We start from the raw sequence: 22456 nt of genomic DNA, 5'->3' as shown, positions 1-22456 counted from the left end.
CCTAGAATTGTATCTACAAATTTCAAGTTCTATTTCATTTCCTTGTCTGAATTAGGCCTGTAAACCACTTGCTTCTTGGATTGATTGATTGATTGATTGCAGATGAACTTAGAGGTGGGCTAGGTAGATTTTAATGGCCCCACTGAAATTGGCTTTTACCCACAGAGTCATCTCACTGGCCCAACAGCTTTGCAGAAACAATAGATTTAGGAATTACAATCAGAAGTTTAGTTAGGTAAGGGAAAAAAAAAAAAAAAGAAAAGAAAAGCAAACCTTTCTTGGTTGACTCATTTTCTATTTTTTTGTTTCTTCAAAATGTTTCCATCACAATGCTCTGTGTCTCACACCAGCAGTTTTCTTCTTCTCTCTCTTGACTTGGGGTGCTTATCTTCCATCTAAGGTTTTGAAACAGCATGACATCAGTTTTACCTGCTTCATAATGTGTATTTTCGTAAGCTTCCATGCAATCTGTGTAGACATGCGTCATGTTGAATTACTGTTGTTTTTGCTTTTGCCTTATTTCCTACATGACATAACAAAGTTCCAGGTGGTAGGAACTTTATTTTATGGCTTATTTATCTATATTAACCAGGATAATGTTATACAAATAAATGATTAATACTTTATTTGTTTAATGGAATTGATTCTGGAAGGATTTCCTCCCTCTTCCCCCTTTTTGGAAACCATTGATTCTTTTAGTTGGCCTCAAATGTGGTTTAGCCCACCATTTTGTTGATAAGGCAAGAACCCTTATAGTCACTTTCCCTAAGGGGAAGCTAATGGCTTTAGATAGATAGCCCTTAGTATCAGAAAGGAAAAGAAGAACTCTAAGGGAGGTTTTACTCTGTGTCTGAGACTCAGGTCTGACCTTTAATGCCAGATGACATCATGTGCTTCCTCAGACCTTCAATTCAGAGGATCCAGTGCATCTATCAAAGACACTTTGTTCTCTAATGTCTCCTTAGAACATTCATGAGCTACAAAGTCTGTGAAGGAAAGCTCATGGCTCATTTTTCTTTCACTTTAAATCTGATTACAATGGGCATTTTAAAAGTAATGGGCCCCATTACATAGGCCAGACTCACAGGGTCTGCTGTTTGCAGTTTTCCTTTCACAGACCTCAGCAGTTAATGTCAAGTTCCATGAATGATTCTCCTCTGACTTTCTAAATGGCAGGCAACCTGAAAGCAAGTGTACAGAAGCCGAGCTGTCGACAAGATGATTTTTGTTGACAGTCGTTTCATTTCCCACGCAGTTGCATGGTCTGGTCTGTGTGTGTCTTTAAAAGTATGGTATTCTCATTGTGTAGAAGACTTTTGGAAATTATTATTATTTAACAAAAATGGACTTGTTTCTTGTGTCTTACTGATATTCCTCAGGTCAGGCCCACCTCATTGCATTTACCAAGTATAGTAGCCCAAGATACCAGGATCTTTTCATAGTGACTCCAATGCAGAACAAAAGTAATTTAAAAATATCTCTTAGAAATTTCTCTAGGAACATTTAAGATAATTAAGTACATAGTGATGTGGAAAATTAAGAGTGCTTAAATACATTTATGGTTTTAATACCAATCAAGTTATCACTGATCATTTTTAGAATCATTTCAATATGAATGTGTGTGTGTGTATGTGTGTGTGTGTGTGTGTATGTATGTATGTATGTATGTGACCCACCCACTTTGTTGCCTGATACATAATGGACCACAGGACCATTCTACTTTTTAAAAATGATTTATTTATTTTTATTTTGTGCATACTGGTCTCTCTCTCTCTCTTTCTCTGTCTCTCTCTCTCTCCCCCTCCAAGGCTTCTCTGTAGCTTTGGAGCCCATTCTGGAACTCACTCTGTAGAGACCAAGCTGGCCTCGAACTCACAGAGATCTGCCTGCCTCTGCCTCCTGAATGCTGGAATTAAAGGCGAGTGCCACCCACCACCTGGTGATCTCTTGCTCTCATGTAACTTTGTGCAGTAAGTGTATGCAGGACTCAAAGAAGTCAGAAGAGATTGTCAGATCCCTTAGAATTGGAATTAACTGTTTGGTTGTTAGCTGCCGTGTGGTACTTAGAATGAATCCAGGTCCTCTTAGAGTAGCAAATGCACTTAACTGCTGAGCCACCTCTTCCTCCCCACTAAGATTGGATTTAATAGGATAATTGTGGTGGAAGAAGAGGCTTTGGTCTTTGGGTGTGACAGAGTACCCTACCTGGTGGGGACACAGTTCTAAACATCGCTGCTCCTCACTGCTTCAGAAGTTTGGTGCTGGCCTAGCAGTATGTTGGAGTCGAGTGGAGAGCTAATTAACAATATAGAATCTGGCCCCCCCTGAGGAAATTATGATTTAACATGTTTGGGTGGGACCTGGACATCTGCATGACTATATAATGAAAACAAGCACATTGAACTGACCTGGCAATCCCTTCATGGGGCCAGGCTTGAGAACGGTACTATTCTCATCTGTTGTCAGTGGCTACATTCCCTCCATGGCTTCAGACTGTCTCTGATGTGCCAATTATGGATAAGCTTCCCCCTCTTTTTGAATGAGATATGCATCTCCACAGTGCATCGAATTACCTGGTGTTAGGGCCCCATGAGTGACTGAGTATACCTCCTGGTGTACCCAGGGCAGTCCTAATTCATGACTGTTACCTTGAAATGATTACTGTAGTGTCGCCTTTCCTTCAATAGTGACCTAGTTTGAACAGTAGAGGTTGTAACTATGCTTCTTACAATTTTAGTCACTCACTACCTGTCTTATGAAACTGCAGATCAAGTTTAGTTTCCCTTACTATTATAACAGATCGTCCCAAGGATAGTGACTTTAAAGAAAACAGATTCTTCTTCTGAAGATCAAAATCCTAAAACTGTTGCAGAAGCTACATGTATTCTTTGGCTTTTGATCTGTTATTCTTATAGAATTGTATGAATTTTTCTTATAAAGAAATAGTCTAATAAGAAGATAGTATAATGAGGCAGTAAAATACGATGCTCCCTCATCTCCCAAGAGCTCATGTAGTGTCTGTCATTTATAACTTTACAAGAGGATTTTTGAATTTCCATTCACAATTTTAATGGGCTGATGAGGTCTTTTATTGTTTTATTTGCTATAGTTTCCTCTGCCCCAGGCTGGTCTTCAACTTGCTACAGTGTTGCAAAGACTGACTTGGAGCTCTGAATCTACTAGCTTCTATTTCCTGATTGTTGCGCCATTACAGGTGTGAGTTCTTAGGAAAGGGGGTGGGGGCAAGGATTCTTAGAGTTCCCATATACAAACATCCAGAACAGAAAGGAGACAGAAAGGAGAAGGTGAAAATGTGATAGAGGCTACCTTACTATGGTATCTACTTATTGAAATGGACTAGAGAGGATTAATATTTATTTTTATGTGCATTGACATTTTTGCCTGCATGTATGTCTGTGCAAAGGTGCCAGATCACAGACAGTTATGAGCTCCCTTTGTGGGTGCTGGGAATTGAACTCAGGTCCTCTGGGGGAGCAACTGGGGCTCTTAACCACGAAGCTACCTGTCCAGCCCCCATTGAGAAGGATTAAAAAGGAGACCAGAAGTCTCAGTGGCTTGATATTATGACAATATGATAGATGTCTTAACTTTTAGAAAATGAAAAATGAGTAAAAAATAATACACATTAAGCATCTAATGGAAACCCAGTAAGTAATGGCCAGTGATGAAGATCATTCATCACAACAACAGACATAAGAAAGACTGAACAGAGAGGAGGAAGTGAGCTGAGTTCCTGCATCATCTCTCTCTCTGCTTCCTGAATGCGCTACAGTATGTCCAGCTGCCTCTTTCTCCCTCTGCTTTGTCTGCCCCTGCCATAATGTACTGGAGTCTCAGACTGTGAGCTAAAATAAACTTTTGCTTCTTAAAAAAGAAAGACAATCGGTGCTGAGGCTCCAGTGGTGCCAGTCTAAGAGGAAGGGTGAACAGTGGTAAGGGGGTACTAGAAGAGCTAGTTAGAGACAGTTGTGAGTGAAAGAGCCTCACTGAGTGAGAATGAGGTCAGGTTATTGAGTGAGCTGGAAAACTACCATTGTGGCACAGGGATGAGATCAGAATGACTCAAGCGACAAAACAAAGTGAATAGAGTTAGCAAAGGCATGCAAGCCGCAGGAAGTTCACAGTATCCATCAAACTGGATTAGGGACAACAGTGCTCTCTTTAGTGTGCTAAGGATTCAACAGTGGCCAACTGCAAAAAGAAGGTGCTTTGTGTATATAGGGACAGTCGATTAGCAAAAGAAAGGCTTATCTCTTGCGAAATTTTTTCCCTCCTTTTTTTCAAGACAGGGTTTCCCTGTAATAGTTCCTGGCTGTCCTGGAACTAGCTTTGTAGATCAGACTGGCCTCGAAATCACAGAGATCCAGCTGTCTCTGCCTCCCAAGTGCTAGGATTAAAGATGTTCATCACCATCACCCTCTGTGATGTTTTCTTCCTTCCTTCCTTCCTTCCTTCCTTCCTTCCTTCCTTCCTTCCTTTCTTTTTTTATGGAGAACAGAGGAGTTCTAGAGAGGCAATAGTGTAGTAGAAAATCTGAAAGGCACTTTGAAAATTTCATGCCTCTGAAATACAGGTTTGATGATCTGCATCCTTTCACTTGTGATATATGTGCTACTTGTTTAGTTTTGGAAGGAAATATGGGTTCCTGCATGCACAATGGGATGCTATAAATTCCAGTGGCATAGTATTATTTATCTTTTCTTAGCCGGCATTTTTCCCAGCACCTACAAGTCACTGACATTCCAGCCTCTAGCATTTGATTCATACAATTTGCTATAAGGACCTATTACACCATAATAATTATACTTCCCTTTAAACCAAACTAGTTACTTGGGAAGTTCTGTTCCTTTCTGATGAATTCTCTTTTTGACTATGGGGGGACATAAAAATGATAATAATAAGAGAAAACTCCCATTTTGTAAGCTAAAGATGTAGCTCAATTGCACAGTTCTTACCCGGTGTGAGAGGCTCTGAGCTTGGTTTCCAGCAACACACAAATATTCTCTCTCTCTCTCTCTCTCTCTCTCTCTCTCTCTCTCTCTCTCTCTCTCTCTCCCTCCCCCCCTCTCTCTCTCTCACACACACACACACCCTGCTTGAAAATAGGGGACACTATTTGGGAATAAGGGTTTCAGTGGGAGAGGGAAGAAATGAGAGAAGAGAATGGGGATGTGTGTGAAAATTATCAAGTTCATTATAGATATGTTTGAAGTTGCCAATGAATAAAATAATCAAAAATTCCTAATGGGATTGGAGATAAGATTTAAGAAAACTTGTTGCTTTGTAGAGTACCCAAGTTGGCTCCCAGAACCTTTGTGAGGTGGCTTACAACCTTCTGTAACTCCAGCCCCAGGGTATCTGACACCCTCTTGTGGCCTTTGCAGGCAGCCACACACATGTGGCATACACTTACATACACACATACCCTTATTGTATTTGTTCCTGTTGTACCCAATACTGACATTAGGAAGATTTGATTAATCATTACTATGAAAAAATAGTTTTGGAATTGTGGCTTTTCTTTGCAAACTAAAGTACAAAGTACTCAACGTCATCATCTTTGTTTAGCATTATATATATAATAATATAGATACAGTTGTATGTCTATATACATAGAGATGAAGATATAATGTTCAGTGGAAACACATATATGGGAGCGGTTCATATTTAAATTCCCCAAAGACTACAGACTTTAAAAAAAAAAAAACATAATAGTTAAAGGAGCCCAAAACTAAATCATACATTCTTCATGAAGGACCCATGCTCATTTGAGATGTTATGCTGACTGATGAGGAAACTGGTTTAGGGAATTTTCAAGTGGCCTTATAGGAGTAGTATCAATTCTTTATACCTTTCATTGCCACACAGCATCTCATTTGTTCAAGATGCTGAAATGTGGATTTGGAGGTGATGTCTTATGGATAAGTTAATTGAGACTGAGAAAGTAACTTGCCAACAGTCAATGCTAGTGTGGGCAAAGACCTATGAAGAATTTGATATTATATTCTGTTCACAAGGTGGCAAGCTAGCCTTTTGCCATTTCACGAGTAGTGGCGGATGATATAATACTAATGTTGGAAGCTAAGTACTTTTAATACTCACAGTACCATCAGAACTGTTTTCTACATATTTTAAGCCTTTTCTCAGTCCCTCTGGATCTACTAGGTGCAAGCAGATGTACCCATTGTATGGATGCTGCACAAGCAGTCAAGCTTGCTGTGCAAGCAGAAAGCACAGGGACTCTGTATTCATACAGGAAGCAGATGCAAAGTGTTTGTCTGATGGAGGCTGCTACTTTTTAAGGTTGCTTGCTGAAAACAAGACTTGAGAGGTGATGCACGAAAGAGCAGTCAGTGGCTTACCTTCTGCGCAGTGACACTGAGATCCCTCCATACATTGTTGACATCATGTGGCAGGGTTGAACTGCAGACCCTAATCTGCTGGATTTCCTTCCTGAAATTTTATCTGAAAAGATAGCAAGTATGAACCTATCCTAAAGTATGTTTATCTTTTTATTCTGGTATAATTTTATCTTGACTTATTTAATATATTCAGCTATAAAAATAGCTTGTTTATTGTGAAGGCAAAAAGCAGGAAGCAAGGCACAATTTTGACAAACTTAGTAGATTCAGTCTCAGAATATCCTGTGACTTTCTTTTTTCTTTTTAACTTTATGTATTTTTATTATTTTTTCTTATTTTACATATCGATCCCAGTTCCCCCTTCCTCCCTCCCTCTCTCCGTCCCTCCCTCCTTCCCTTCCTCCTTCCTTCTGTCCCTTCCTTCCTCCCTCCCCTCCCCCCACTCTCTCTCTCATGCCCCCCCACCCTCCCATCCAATCTCCTCCCCCTCCCCCCACTTCACAGGGAGGGTGATTCCTTCCAGAAGGGATCAACAAAATCTGTCAAGTCATTTGGAGTAGGGACTAGGCCCTCCCTCCTGCCTCTAGGTTAAGGGAGTATTCTTCCACAGAGAATGTGCTACCAAAGTCCTTTTGTGCACCAGGGATACATCCTGGTTCCACTGTCAGAGGTCCCTTAGACTGCCCAGGCCTTCTAACTGAGACCCACATTCAGGGGGTCTGAGTCAGTCCAATACTGGCTTCCCAGCTATCAGTCTAGGGGTCCATGAGCTCTCCCTTGTTCAGGTCACCTGTCTCTGTGAGTTTCTGTAGCCTGGTCTTGTCCACATTTTCTTATCACTCTTCCCTCTCTGCATCTGTATTCCAGGTTGGCTCAGTGTTTAGCTGTGGGTGTCTGCTTCTATTTTCATCAGCTACTAGATGAGAGGTCCTGTGACTTTCTGATGGCACTGTCATTTCCCCAGTGGCCACCAGAACATGGACTGTCTTATGCTGGAGCTTGTAATAGAAATGAAAGAAGAAGGTAGAAGTCATACAACTAATGATGGGTAGAGTATATAGCATGGGAAAAGTAGTTTATGGTTACCTTTAAAGGGCCTGCATAGAAAACCTTTGCTTTGTTATCTTGATTAATTAAAATATGACTTGAACCTATAATATACCTTGGACATAGTATGTCCTTAGCAGAGTCCACTAGGAAAGAGTTGTACAGTTACTCTGTGTTATGTATTTATAAGATATATTCTTTATCTGCCAAGACTCACTAGTGGAGGAACAATACTTTAATTGGATATCTACTATACTAGAATCATGAATGTGTTTCTGGGTAGGGTAAGTAATTCACTTTGAGGAAAGGGAAAGACATCAAAGTTTGTGAGATTAAAAGATTACACAGTTTGTAGATAAATTGGAGACCGACATTCTAGGTAGATGGCAAATCACATGTTATGTGGTGAAGGACTTAAGTTGAGACCTAGTAACGACAGAAGGTTTAAAGTAGCTCAAGCTGACTTGATTTGAACTCAGAGAAGCAGAAAGTATCCAGATTAGGAAATTCTTAGATCCCAAGTTGAATGTTGATGTCTTTCTGGCAAAGATCAATCTTTTTAGGTAGTTTGCACAATTGGTTTTGTAATTGAAATTTAGAAAACAAGAATGTCACAACTGCTAGTTGTAACAGAGGTTTGAAAAATATGAGGTTATAGATCAAATTGCCGTTCTTTCTGCCTCCCTCCCTTCTTCCCACCCTCCCTCTCTTCCTCTCTCTTCCTCTCTCTCTCTCTCTCTGTTTGTTTTTGAGTCAGGCTCTTGCAATGCATTCATTCCTGGGTGGCCAGGAACATGCTCTGGAGACCAGGCTGGCTTGGAACTCACAGAGATCACAAGCCTCTGCCTCCTAAGTGCTGCAATTAAAGGTGTATGTTACTACATTTGTCCTAGAAACAGATTTTCAGGAATAGTGAGATAAGATAATGTGCATTCTGTTAACACTTTTCAGTTTCTCGTAAGAGTAAGCTAAAGGCTAAAGGGAAGAAGGTTCGGATGTGAGATGAGGGCTGCATTCGTTCATGTTTCTTCATTGTAAAATCCAAAACCTAGTGCTGTATTCTCTCTCACACCTTCAACCTAGTTACAACAAATTATAGTTTTTAGTACTTTATAATTACATATGTGGCATAATTATATGTGTAATTATATATTTATAATAGTTTAGATGTATAGATACAATAATTATAGATAAGTAATCTATAATTATTTGTATGTTATATATAGTTTTACAATATAATTTTGACATAGAATATTAGAATATTTTATCCTAAATAGTTATGGCATTTGTTTTATACAAATTTTTCCTTTAAGAAGCCATTTCAAATACAAGTTATGTGATTATACATTTTAAAAACTTGCAAGGATTTTTTTTTTTATATTTTAACCAAAATGTTTATATTACAAAATGTAGAGTTCATAGTTGTGGGGTTAGATGAGTATATTTAATAGTATGATATTTTACATAAAAATACTAAAAAAGTTTGAAAATATGCAGAGGAAAATCTCAGATTCTCTTTTATTTATTTTTTTTGTAAGTATTTTGTTTTTCTTGTATAATCTCAGATAGCATTGAAATTTTTAGCTACATAATTGTTAAGCTTTTCTCATTAAGGGCAATGAATTGGTTTGGCCTTGAATTTAAAGCAAGAGATTTTTCACTCCATGTGCTTAGGGATTCAGCCAGCTTAAAAGACTAATTTTGAAGGATTGAAAGAGAATTACACAGGACATTTTTGAAGATAGTTCCTACTTCTCTGTGTTGTGGGAGATCATTTCAGAAATTGCCTTTGCTTGTGTGTGGTAGAAAGAGGGTTCAGCATATCTTACTGACAACTAAAACCAAGCTTCCTCCTCCATCCATGCAAACGAATAGAACTGGGCATCATCTGTTTCAAACAGATCCTCCCTTCTATTAGCAAGGGTAGTAATCAGGAGTGTAGGTTAGGAGGTCAGTGTAAAGACAGAGTCACAATGGCATTCTAAAATTGGCTGGCAGATTTGTAATTCAAATGACACCCAATTTTTCTTTGTTATGTTGAAAGAAAATTGAAAGTAAACAATTCAGTAAACCAGCCTATAGTCATGATAATTGACTGAAAATCCAGTACCTGATTTCAAAGAAGAGCTCAATGCTGTATTTCATCTATAAGTTTGGCCTTTTGTTCTATCACAAGGAATTTGTTACGTTCTCAGCATAGTCTGGCAGTGCTAAGGCTGGTAGAGAGCAGAGGCACAGAAACAGAGTCTAGTGAAAATCCTCTTTGAATACAAGGACTCTCATGACAAAGCAGAGAGAGAATTACAGTGGTGGAGGTTGATGACCCCATCAGCTGCTTGTCTTACAAGTACCGATATGCATTGTGCAGAACAGACTTCTGGGGGCAAGGCCAGGTGGAGGCTTTGAGAGGAGGAGCTTGTGTTATATTCTCAATAAGAGATAGTAAGGGCCTTAATTAGGGTGGTGTGACCGATGGGAAGGAGCACAGTGGACTGAAGAGCTATTTTGGGAATAATTAGTAGCTCCTGAGATGGGTTAGATGGATGGAATAGGGTAAACGGTGGAACTGATATTCCCTTGACTTTCTTCAGACTGCTCTATTTTTGTCTTGACAACAGTCAAGAGCTATTCTCCCCAGGACAGCTGGAGTTTGATATGAACTCCTTCGTATTACTGAGTGGAGTAGAGTAGGAAGAGATGTGTTTGGAAAAAAGAGAATATTTATTTTGAGAAACACTGCTTATTAAACACATGGAACAAGAAAGAAAGCCTAAGGTGCTATTCCATGGGCTCTTTGTACACATGTGTTTTTTTTTTTTTTTTAAATTATTTTTTTAGGTTAGCATAACAGGCTTATTTATAACATAATGGCATGTTCATCTTTGTACTATGTGTTATTAGACTTTTTAATTCTCATTTGTTCCTCTCCCCACTTTCTTCTTTACCTAGTTAGTCTCACTTTGTGCTCATTATATCTCTTAAGATCTCTTCTTCTACTTCACGAGCCTCCATTTTGCTTTATGACCCATAAATACATGCATAAATAAAGTTAGGTTCATGGGCTATATGGTTTATAATTATAGTTTCTTGTAAGGAACTTTTTGTTATACATCTCTTTGCCTTTTCTTTAAAAAAAGATTTATTTTTATTTATGTATATGTGGTGCACTCTCTCTGTCTCTCTCTCTCTCTCATGTGTGTCTAAATGTTTAGAGACAGAAGAGGATGTTGAATCCCCTCTAGCTGTAGTTATAAGCAGCGAGGAGCTGCCTGCTTTAGGTTCTGGGAACCAAACTGCAGTCCCCTGCAAGAGCAACAAGTGTTCTTACTGCAGAACTGTCTCCCAGGACCTCTTTGTCTTCTTACAATACAGCTTCCTACAGTTAAACAGTATTAGCTCTAGAAGGAAGTATGGGGATTACAGTTTCCCTCCACAAGTGAGACTATTGGTGCTCGACCATGAGAGAACCAGAGCTCAAGCTTCATAATGAGCACTTACTTCACAGCACTTTCCCTAGTGCCTACCCAGCTACTTGGTGACTATTATAGTCCATTAAAGCAAACCTTGTTGGAGATTCCAGCAAAGAAGAATAATACCATAAGGAAAGACAAATCACTGCGTAAGGAAGTATAATACATCCTTCACTATTATTTTTCCTATCGGTATTTTCTGCCTTTAAAGAGAAGGAGCTATGTCACCTCTGGACTTAAGTTGAGTTTATCTTTAGAAAACAGATGAACACTAGATCTGTGTTTGATCTCCTAAGATAGGGCTATGCCACTAGTTTCTTTAAACTGTTACTTTCTCTGTCTTTTTCATTTTCTATTTCCTGTTTTTCTTTGTTAAACTGCTTCTGTTTCTCCACAACAAGCAGGGATTGTGAGCCCTGGTACATATGCCCAGCATGTCATGTCTATAGAATAAAGAGATTAGACCTAAAGTCTAGTTTGTTCTTTTATGAACATATTACCATGCTTGCTTTCCTTCTTTGAGAACAAGCCTTGAAATCACAAACAGAATGCAGAATCGGGAGTTACTGGAGCAGGTGGGATGGGTGCCTGCTGTGGTCTTCTAGGTGAAGGGAGTACAACCCATATAATTCACTAGCTTTTCCTTCAGAGATTAAACATTATAACTTACATTTGTATCGTTAATTTATTTTTGAAAAGTCTTGCTTCTGATATGTCTTAGTATATGACTGTGTGTGTATAGTGGAATTATACTTAAATATGCTAAGATACCATAAATCATGGTCAAATGTGTTCAGAAACCTCTGGTAAAAATTGGAAAGGGTGAGTCAAGGGCATCAGATCATCACGGTTAAATATTATTTCTGTAATATTTCATTTTTATGGTGATCATTGGGAATAAAGAGGAAAATAACAACTGAGTAGTCATGTTTTATTTGACTATTTCTTACAGTTAATGAAAATCATCTACCAAATAAATATTTCATTTTAAGAAGAATTTTGTACTCTTGTGCATTATTTAAAGTAACCCACTGGGGTGGTTAGGCAAACATTTTATATACTGAACTAATTCAGTGTGGGTAGATTTATTTAAAAGTTTTGGATAAAAATTTAAGTCCCAATTTTTTTTTTGAGAATTGATTTTGCCAGTTATTTCTTTTCTGAACTTTCTCCACAGAATAAGACCACAGCTTGCCAAAGAAAAGATTGAAGGATGTCATATTTGTACATCAGTCACACCAGGAGAGCCTCAGGTCTTCCTAGGGAAAGATAAGGCATTTACCTTTGATTATGTGTTTGACATCGACTCCCAGCAGGAACAGATCTACACTCAGTGCATTGAAAAACTAATTGAAGGCTGTTTTGAAGGATACAATGCTACAGTTTTTGCCTATGGACAAGTAAATACCTTATTATTTGCATGGGAATTGTAATTCGGTTGTGTTTCCATTTTCATGTCTTATGGCCTTGTTAATATGAACAGTAATTTTTCTCCCCCTTGTTCTTTTGTTCAGACTGGAGCTGGGAAGACGTACACAATGGGAACAGGGTTTGATGTCACCATCATGGAGGAAGAGCAGGGAATCATTTCTCGTGCTGTTAAACACCTCTTCAAGAGCATTGAAGAAAAGAAAACCACCGCGATAAAAAATGGGGTTCCTCCTCCTGAATTTAAAGTGAATGCCCAATTTTTAGAGGTAGTAGACTCATTGTCAATTTTCTTTAAATTTCATCTGTAACACCAATATCCTTATGGTTTTATACTGTCGACCTTTAGTAGAGTGTTTTCCATATAGTACCCAGCCAATGTTGTTTGAGTAAATTAGCATTAGTTAATAGATAATAAACATACCTTACTCTTGGATATAATAATATTACATTTATATTATAAATGGTTTACAGTATCTGTAGATTAAAAATACAATTATTATTGTTAATTTCAGAACCTTTTCTTACCAAGTGATAAAGTGATCATGAAAAAAAAAACCCTTATGGGTAATTTGGATGGGATTATAAATTGCTGGGAATTTGGAAATTATTATCAAAAGGGAGAGGGCAAGTTGAGAAACCGCTTCAAAGGCTGATGGTGTCTCTGAAGTGTCCAAAGATTATCAGGTTAGAATGAATTTAACGATAGCCTATAGTCTTATAGGGAGGTATGTCAGTAGAAGAAAATGTAGGCTTTTGAGACTCTAGTTAGGGGCACTGCAGCATTATAATTCTGAATTGTTTTTTTTGCATACACGCTAGAACAGAGCCTTTAAAAAGTAAAGATAGGGAGAATGGATTTCTCCGTGTGTAAGAATGGTTGCTGCCAAGCCTAATGACCTGAGTTCCATCCTTGAGAACCATCTATGGAGGGAAGGAGCCAACTTTCCATGTGTACCACAGTGTGCATGTCCTTGCATATACACATACATAGATATATATAGAAAAAAATAAAATAGAAGTAAACAACTAAGGATAGAATTGTCATCCTGCTTGCCAGTTGAAATCAACGTACATATTCACAATTACCAAGTCATGGAATCGGCCTGGATGCCCACTGAACACACATGCACACACACACACACACACACACACACACACACTAATATACAAAGTGGAGCATTATTCAACTCTAAGAATGAAATTATGTAATTTTCCAGAAAAATGGACAGAACTGGAAATCATCATGTCAAGTGAAATGAGCCAGACTCACAAAGATAAATATGAGCATTTCTTTTATATCTCTTAAACAAATAGAAAGGAAGGGAAGGCACTGACCTAGAAGGGAGGTAGAAGGGAAGATGCTTAAGAAGACAAAAGCCAGGGAATATATGCCTGACGTGCATTGTGTACATCTGTGAAATGTCACAATGAAACCTATTGTTTGTACAATAATGAAAAAAGAAAACAAAGTAAATGGAAAGGGAGAATTATAAGGCAGAAGAAATACAGTTTTAATCTGAAATTGTAAAATATTTTAAGTGCTTAAAAATCTCTAACCTTTGGTGAGTGTGCTGTGACATTTCTTTAATCCCAGCATCCGAAAAGCTGAAGCAGAACTTCTGTGAGTGCAAGGACAGCCTGGTCTTCTTAGTGAGTCCTAGGCCAGCCAGGGCTGCTCAGTGCGACACCCCAACCCCCAAGTACATTCTCATCTACGTAGAAAGTCTTAGATAAGCCAGGGCTAACCAGTGAGACCCTTTCTCTGCCCTCTTTCCCCCCAATAGAAAGTATCTTGGCCCAGACCTTTGGCTTTGCCTGCATCTGGTACATACTGGTATAGGCTTGCTTATTCTCTTTTCTTATATCTTGCAAAGTGGTCGTAGATCATCTTAGCTTGTGCCTAGCCTGTTTGTTTTGATTAAGTCATTTATTCTTCTCATTTTTATAGCTAAATTCTAGCATTCACATAATTTATAATATAGTAATTAATAGCTGTGCTTTTTTTTTTGAGGAAACAGGTGTGAGGACTGGCGAACATTTAATATGGAAGTTACTATGTGAGGCATGCTGGAGGCTCTCAGCACCACATGTGAAGCACGCTAGAGGCTCGCAGCACCACATGTGAAACATGCTAGAGCCTCTCAGTACCACATGTGAAACATGCTAGAGACTCACAGAACCATTTCTACAAAATTCACCTTTCTATTTGTCTTTTTCACAGCTCTATAACGAAGAGGTCCTTGACTTGTTTGATACCACTCGGGATATCGATGCAAAAAATAAAAAATCCAATATAAGAATTCATGAAGATTCAACTGGAGGAATTTATACTGTGGGAGTCACAACACGCACTGTGAATACAGAACCAGAGGTGACTTTTGTTAAAAACGAGCGTAGGTGGCTTTGAAAATCATCCTTACTGATGGTACCCCAACAGAGTTAAAAATCTAGTCTACTTTCTTTGTATTTTTTTTTTCCCCAAAAGAACATCATTATAGCAGTGTTAGAGGCCTAGCAAGATGGTTGTATTAGTAAAGGTATCTGATCCTGAGCCCTTCATCCTTAGAACTCTCCCATACTCCCAATGCTGTTATTTGATCTTACACATGCATCACAGCACGTGCCCACACACTGAAGCAAATCAATGCAAAAGCAAATTTAATGTGATGTTTATGCTAATTCATTAGCATAACATTTACCACAGCATCAAAAGAATGTAGTGCAGTATATGTATAGTATCCTTCCCGAAGCAGAGAAGGTTAAATAGTTAGTGCTTAAGTATGAGACAACAGTCCATTTGTCCTGTTTGCTTGTGACATGTAGGATTGTAGTTAGGCTTCTGTAGGAAAACATTTAAGAAAAACAAAAATCTTAAAAAAAAAAAAAAGAGAGAAAAACTAAACAAGATATAGAATATCCTAACTAACTCAGATTATTGTGGCATTTGTACCAAAGCATTCTACTTTAACAATTTGGAATGGAAGCTGCAAATGTTAGCACGTGACAGACAATGCAACTCAGTGTTTTCTCCGCATTAAAAGAATGCACCATTATACTGAGAAGTTCAGCTCCAGTGTGCCTGTAACAAAAGCAATAGGATGTGAAATCTTCCTTTATAACCTTTACGGTAGTGGGTTTCAGCAATCAGCTCAGACCGCAGGTTGGGTGGTGCCTGTTTAACCTTTGTCAAGTCAAGCCTTTCCTCCCCTTTGCAGATGATGCAGTGTCTGAAGTTGGGCGCATTATCCCGCACCACGGCTAGCACCCAGATGAACGTTCAGAGCTCTCGTTCACATGCCATTTTTACCATTCATGTGTGTCAGACCAGAGTGTGTCCCCAGATTGATGCCGTGAGTTCAGTGGTCTTGTTTCTTCAAACTTTAACCTTTAGGTCCTTAAATCACATCGCACAGCTCTCAGGAGAGATGTTTGCGCTAAACTCACTTAATTTTTTCTTCTTCTTTATTTCTTTTTCTTATTTATTTAACCAAAGCTGCTCGAATGTGTAAGACTTTGGAAAACAAACAGAATTCTTGATTTTTTTTTCTTTTGTTTTTTTTGGTTTTCTTTTGGCTTTTTGGTGTTTGAGACAGGGTTTCTATGTATTGCTTTGGAGCCTGTCCTGGAACTAGCTCTGTAGATCATGCTGGCCTCGAACTCACAGAGATCTGCCTGCCTCTGCCTCCCGAGTGCCGGGATTAAAGGTGAGAGCCACCAACACCTGGCTATCTGTTTGTTTTGACCCAGTGGAGATGTTGTCCTCTAGACCCTTTGCTGGGAGGACTGTTTCTACCGTTCCCTATGTCAGAAGAGCCTGAATTCAGGATAGCTGAATTTGGCCTTCCCATCCTTTCTGATGTTGTCATTTATGTTTGTATGGCTAAGTGACTATTTCTTTAGTTGTATAAGGGAGTGAGATGTGGGCAAGTTTACAGGTGTTTGATGTCACATGAATAAGGCATTTTCAATTATCTTTCATAACCATAGGAGAATTCCACTGACAATAAGATGATTTCTGAATCATCGCAGATGAATGAGTTTGAAACCCTGACGGCAAAGTTTCATTTCGTTGATCTGGCAGGATCGGAAAGATTGAAAAGAACGGGAGCTACAGGCGAGAGGGCAAAAGAGGGCATTTCCATCAACTGTGGGCTGGTAAGGCTTAACCACACAGAGGCATTCGGTCCTTCTGCCGCCCCTTCTCTGTTTAGTTCTGTTTCTGCCTTTGCAACTGGTGCTCAGTGTGGTGTGCAGGCTTACCTCACAATGAGTCCCCTGCCGTACTGGAATTATAGTGTAAGCTATCAGGCCAAGCTTTTCTTCCTCTGCTGTAATTCATGATATATCTCATGGAAGCCCTTGATTACTGATTTGAGGAGTGAAGTAAAAGGTAATCCATTGGTCCTCTAACCACACTGTATACTTCCCCTCCCCCAGGTGGCAGCCTCTCTTACTATGTTAATTTGGCTGGCTCAACTTTTATAGTATGTGCCAAAGGTTATTTATGCGTAAAATGTTTTTAAATTTCTTTCAACATTTGAAAACATACATTCAAAACAAAGAATTAAAATTAAAGATTCCACTAGACAAGACATAAAGGTTGCTTTTGCTGACATGTTGTGGCAGTCATTTTTTGGACTGTGGATTATTCAAAAGCTTTTTAGCAATTTTTTAAATAGCTTGTATTAGGAATTAACTTTAATACTATGCCACCTAGTGGTAATTTGATAGGAAAACACCTGTGTTTGAGTTAGTTTAAGGCTTCGTTATGTGCAAGAAAATATTTTGGAAGAAGCTTTTGTATACCAAAACTTGTCTTGTCCTACTTATAAAACTGTTCCTGTGTAAGTAATAGCTCTGCTAAACCCCTGTGAAGGGGTTATGTAACACATACATAACTAAGCTTACATGTATTTAAAAATATAGATGTGAATTAAATCCAAATACAGGTTCTTAATTTTGTCTTCTTTCCATTTTATTTCCCATTGGCCATCCTTATTATTTAAAAGTGCTATAATTAACAAATATACAATTTTCCTCTCTGTTCTTTTCTCTGTTAGTTGGCTCTTGGAAATGTAATCAGTGCATTGGGTGACAAGAGCAAGAGAGCCACCCATGTCCCCTACAGAGATTCCAAGCTGACTAGACTCCTGCAGGACTCCCTTGGGGGTAACAGGTATGCATATGTGATTATTCTGAGTTTTGACTCTTCATTAGTTTTAAGCATACCTGTAAGATGACTTGTAAGAACTACTTTTATTTGAGGCAAACTAATAGGATGAAAAACTGATAATTTTATTAGGTATCTAAAAATGTCTAAATCATTTTGTATGTAATTATTTTAAGCAGTACTTATAATATCCCTTGGGATAGTGCTGGTATTTCTGTCTTATCTATAATGAGTTAAAGTAAAAGGATGTTAAATAATTTTTTCAAACTCACATAACTTTTTAAGGAAATCTGTAATACATGCTCATTCTACAACAGTGTAGCTTCTGCTTAGCATCAGGTGCCTAAAATGATTTTGTTGAAAAATAATGAAACCTTCTAAGTAAGTACAAAATAGCTAAGTATTATCAATAGTTTCTACAATGTTTAAAATTGGAGATTGTTTTGTATGTGGAAAATGTTTTCAGAAAATGTCAGTTGAGAGAGAGGCAGGTGTTTGGCCAATTGCTGAGTTCTGTGTCTTCCCCTCCAAACCTGTGCACTGTAGGCTTTAACAGCTAAACTACATTTCCTTCTGTGACATAATCTCCTCATTCTACTCCACTGACTGTATTAATGGAAACTTTTTTTTTTGCATTTAAATTCAATCATATCACAGTCATAAGCAGGCCTAGCAAGTTCCCTTTATCATGGTTTCAGTGCTGTAAAATCATATTTACTGGAAGATCATTAGATGCTGTACAATGAACAATCTGGGAATCTCTTTGGATAGCTATTTTTGAAAGAATTTTGGGTAATTTTGAATTTAGGTTTAAGATCCATTTGGGTTAGAAATAGAGCTTCACTAAATTCAGCAGTGTTTTAAAATATGTCTTCCTTTTATGTAATATTGGCATGGTCTTATGTATGGATGCAATATGACTTCCATAGTTTCACATTTCTTAATTTGGTTTTACTATTTTCTGTCTGAATTTCTGAGTCAATCTAGGTTTTAAAACAAAGTAAAAAAAAAAAAATGTTTTTTTTTCCTTCAACCAAATGTCCATTCTATTTGTGCTTTCCTACTTGCTTTCTCTTTTCTTCCATCCTTCCTTCCTCCCTCCCTCCCTCCCTCCCTCCCTCCCTCCCTCCCTCCCTCCCTCCCTCCCTCCCTCCCTTCCTTCCTTCCTTCCTTCCTTCCTTCCTTCCTTTCTTCCTTTCTTCTTTTTTTTGAGACAAGATATATCTGTGTAGCCTTGGCTGTCCTGGAACTCACTCTGTAGACCAGGCTGGCCTCGAACTCACAGAGATCTACTTGCCCCTGCCTCCAGAGAGCTGGGATTAAAGGTGTGCACCCCCACACCCAGTTATGTATTTCTTCAATTATGAAATAAAGCAGACTGGATGCATGTCTGCCCCTTACACATTTATGTGCTTTGAATACTTTGGCCCCTTGAAAGGTTACTTGTTCTGCAAGCATGCTGACCTATCTCACCGTGGAGCTTGCCTGCCTAGTGAGGTTCAGATCGTGGTTCGTTATCTGTTTCCTATAGACAGCTAACCCTCAGTGGAGATGGCTCTTTCTCATTCCAACCTGATTGTGCCTCAATTTCTGTCTAAACTTTCAGGATTGAGCACCTAGTTTAAAGGCATTGTACTTTGTTTATGGGATGTGAAACAACTACCCACCCCCTTTGTAGCTTACACAAATCAAACTTAGAAATTAGGTAAAGTTTAAGTTTCACATATTTATGTACATAATTTAGAGCTACAGATTTCAATAAACCAGCTTTTATATGTTTATAATGTTCAGTTGTGATACCATATAATATAACTTCAAAAATTCATGCCAAAAATCCTGGAAATGATCAAAAATATAATGAATGAGTCAAAACAATTACATTTTTAAAGTATAATAGGTATTCCTCACATATTGTTATGCTATGTTATACTGCACACCTGAAAGAAATAGATCACTCTATTAGTAATAGTTTCTTCTAAGTTAGTGAGATTTTCTTTAAAATGGAATTATAAAAAGTAAATGTTTTTGATGTTTTCTTGGAGCATTTAGTAAACTAATTCTTAAGGCATGCACGTTATAGTCTTGTTTAATATGTGATATTTTCCTCCCTCTGTCATTTATAGCCAGCTCCTTTCGTTCCTGACTTTCTTAAGAAGCCTCCGCTCTTAGTGCTTTTCAAAATATGTGTGAAGGCAAGCCTGCACATCTTCTGATTTGTAGTTGGCTAATACTGGCCAAGGCTGTCCTTGGTTTGCCTCGCTTGTGACTCAATGTGTGAGCTTGGACTGGTCTATACTGTTGTCAGTGAGTTGATGAGTTCATTGGTTACAGGAAGTTCAGTTGCCATAAAGGGTTCTGATGTGCTCGCTTTCAGTCCCTGTTCTTACCATGGTTTGTAATAAATACTTTGCAGAATGGTCCTGGACTGGAGGCCATGCCTCACACTGTCCTATTCTCTAATGGGTGTTCCATGAAGTTCTTACTTTTAATTCATTACTGTATCTTCAGTATCAGGGGCACAGCTAGAGAGATATGAATTGTCTCAACTTAATGATCTCTCCAGAACTTTATAAATATATATATATATGCATCAAAATATAATATATATCCTTTCTCTCCTGTGTTACCTAAGTAAACAAAATTCTTTTGTTAAGATGGTTTTAAAGCATGTGGGCTTTTAAACTTAAATTACTTATTTAATATTTTAAAACAATCTTTTTAATTTTACATACTAATCCCAGTTTCCCCTTCCTCCCTGCCTCCTGCTCCCTCATCTACCCCCCACCCTACCCCCTAAATTGACTTTATTTTTAAGTTAGTAACAGCAGCCTTTTCTTCCTTTCCCTCTACCCCTCCCAGTCCTACTTCCAGATCCCTTCAGAAAAGAGCAGGCTTCTCAGGGACACCCACCAACCATGACATAACAAGATAAAATATATCAAGGCTGGGGGAGGCAACTCAGTAAAAGGAAAAGGGTCTCAAGCACAGATGAAAGAGTCGGAGATACCCCCACTCCCACTGTTAGGGATCCCACAAGAGCACCAAGCTTCACAGCCATAATGTACATTCAGGGTACCTAGTGTAGACCTATGCATGATTGTTGCTTCATTCTCTGTGAGGCCCCAAGAGTCCTGCATAGTAGATGTGTGGGGGCCATGTTCTCCTGGTGTCCTCAACCCCTCTGGCTCCTACAGTTCTTTTCCCCCCTCTTCTGCGGGGTTTCCCATCTCTGAGGGGAAGGACCTGATGAAGATCTCCCATTTGGTCTTTCTATTCACCTAATGTTTGACTGTGGATCTCTAAATGGCAGGGATTTTAAAATAAGCATTTCAGTGTTTTGCTTTTATTTTTATTTTTTTTACAACTAATTATTATTTGTAACTTTCAGCCAAACAATTATGATAGCATGTGTCAGTCCTTCAGACAGAGATTTTATGGAGACATTAAATACTCTGAAATATGCCAACCGAGCTAGAAATATCAAGAACAAGGTGATGGTCAATCAAGACAGAGCAAGTCAGCAAATCAATGCACTCCGAAGTGAGATCACACGCCTTCAGATGGAGCTCATGGAGTACAAAACAGTAAGCCATCAGTACTGACTGTGTGTACATCTAGTATATTGACCGTGTGTCAGTACATTCTCAGACACACTGCAGGCTGGTGTGCTGCCCATGCAATCATGTCTTTTTGGAGTGGTTGAATATATTTGTCTTTGGAGGTAGTCTTTGGGAAGTTGGATTTTCCAGAATTCTTCAAAAGGCTTCTTACCCAATCTGTAATTCTACTGACTAATGCACCATGAAAGATTGTGGTCAGAGGAAATTGAATTTTTTGCCTTGGGGCTGGGAGGATAAAAAGGGGTTATAGAACGTGTCATCCCGGGGTGTCTTTAAAGAAAACTGTTGTGTACTTAAGGCTTCAACCAACAAGGGAATATTTCTTCCCCAGGGCAAGAGAATAATTGACGAAGAGGGCGTGGAGAGCATCAATGACATGTTTCACGAGAATGCTATGCTCCAGACTGAAAATAATAACCTGCGTGTAAGAATAAAAGCCATGCAAGAGACCGTTGATGCGCTGAGGGCTAGAATCACACAGCTTGTTAGTGACCAGGCCAATCAAGTTCTTGCCAGAGCAGGTATGTGTTTAGGGTGGAATGGGTGACAGATTAACTTCTGAAGGGCACCAAGCATTCTTTGTGTTGATTATTTACTTAAAATAGTTGATGTTGAGATGTTAAATTTTTATTTACAACCTATAATTTTAAGTTAAATACCTATCTTAAAACACAGACATTCCTATATACATAAGATGTGCCCTTTGTAACATTTTATTTTATGATCTGTTGTAATTTAGGGTAGAAAATTTGTTGTAGGAATTGTGTTTTATTTTGGTACCAACTTTCAAACATGGGGCCTCACACATGCCAGGCAAGTAATTCCAGTACTGACATCTTCATTTTAAAATAAGATTTTCATTTCATATTTTATCTTGCAGGTGAAGGGAATGAAGAGATTAGTAATATGATTCATAGTTATATCAAAGAAATTGAAGATCTCAGGTAAAGTTTTCTAGAACATGTAAGGCATGCCAGTTTTTATAGTGTTTTTAATATTACTGTGTGCTGAGATGATTGTTCTGGAACTATTCATGTTGCTATTTCAGTCCTGTGGTTGTGTTAACTTTAGAGAACTAGATACTTGGCTTTCCCGTAATGTCATATTCCAAGCCAATTTCCCCTTCTCTCTTCACATGCTACTTTTCCATATTGTCCTCTTACTGTTGCTGCTAGACCTTCTTTGGACATCATTGAACCCAAAGTACAGGGCAGGCATGCCGGGTGTTGGTAAAGCTATCTATATTGCCTTTCATATCTGTGGATATTTCCCCATCACTTGGAAATACATCAAAGTCTATGAATAATCTTTAACTTTTTGGGTTTTCTATTCCTT

At 38.5% G+C, this 22456-nt stretch overlaps 1 protein-coding gene across 21 annotated transcripts in view; it reads left to right on the top strand.

Moving 5' to 3' along the window:
- The window catches only part of Kif21a (kinesin family member 21A), a 120932-nt gene that overhangs the window by 47818 nt on the left and 50658 nt on the right, over window positions 1-22456 (top strand). For all 21 annotated transcript variants that reach the window (XM_051189692.1, XM_051189680.1, XM_051189678.1 and 18 more), the window contains exons 2-10: window positions 12078-12300; window positions 12415-12597; window positions 14553-14702; window positions 15547-15681; window positions 16319-16486; window positions 17392-17507; window positions 20890-21085; window positions 21453-21642; window positions 22002-22065. In XM_051189692.1, the coding sequence (XP_051045649.1) occupies window positions 12078-12300; window positions 12415-12597; window positions 14553-14702; window positions 15547-15681; window positions 16319-16486; window positions 17392-17507; window positions 20890-21085; window positions 21453-21642; window positions 22002-22065 (1425 nt within the window). The remainder of the gene's footprint in view (window positions 1-12077; window positions 12301-12414; window positions 12598-14552; window positions 14703-15546; window positions 15682-16318; window positions 16487-17391; window positions 17508-20889; window positions 21086-21452; window positions 21643-22001; window positions 22066-22456) is intronic.

This window comes from Phodopus roborovskii, unplaced genomic scaffold (genome assembly GCF_943737965.1).
Source record: "Phodopus roborovskii unplaced genomic scaffold, PHOROB, whole genome shotgun sequence".
Taxonomy (NCBI): Eukaryota; Metazoa; Chordata; class Mammalia; order Rodentia; family Cricetidae; genus Phodopus; species Phodopus roborovskii.
Note: the sequence above shows the minus strand (reverse complement) of the source record. Positions and strands in the feature narration are given on the sequence as shown.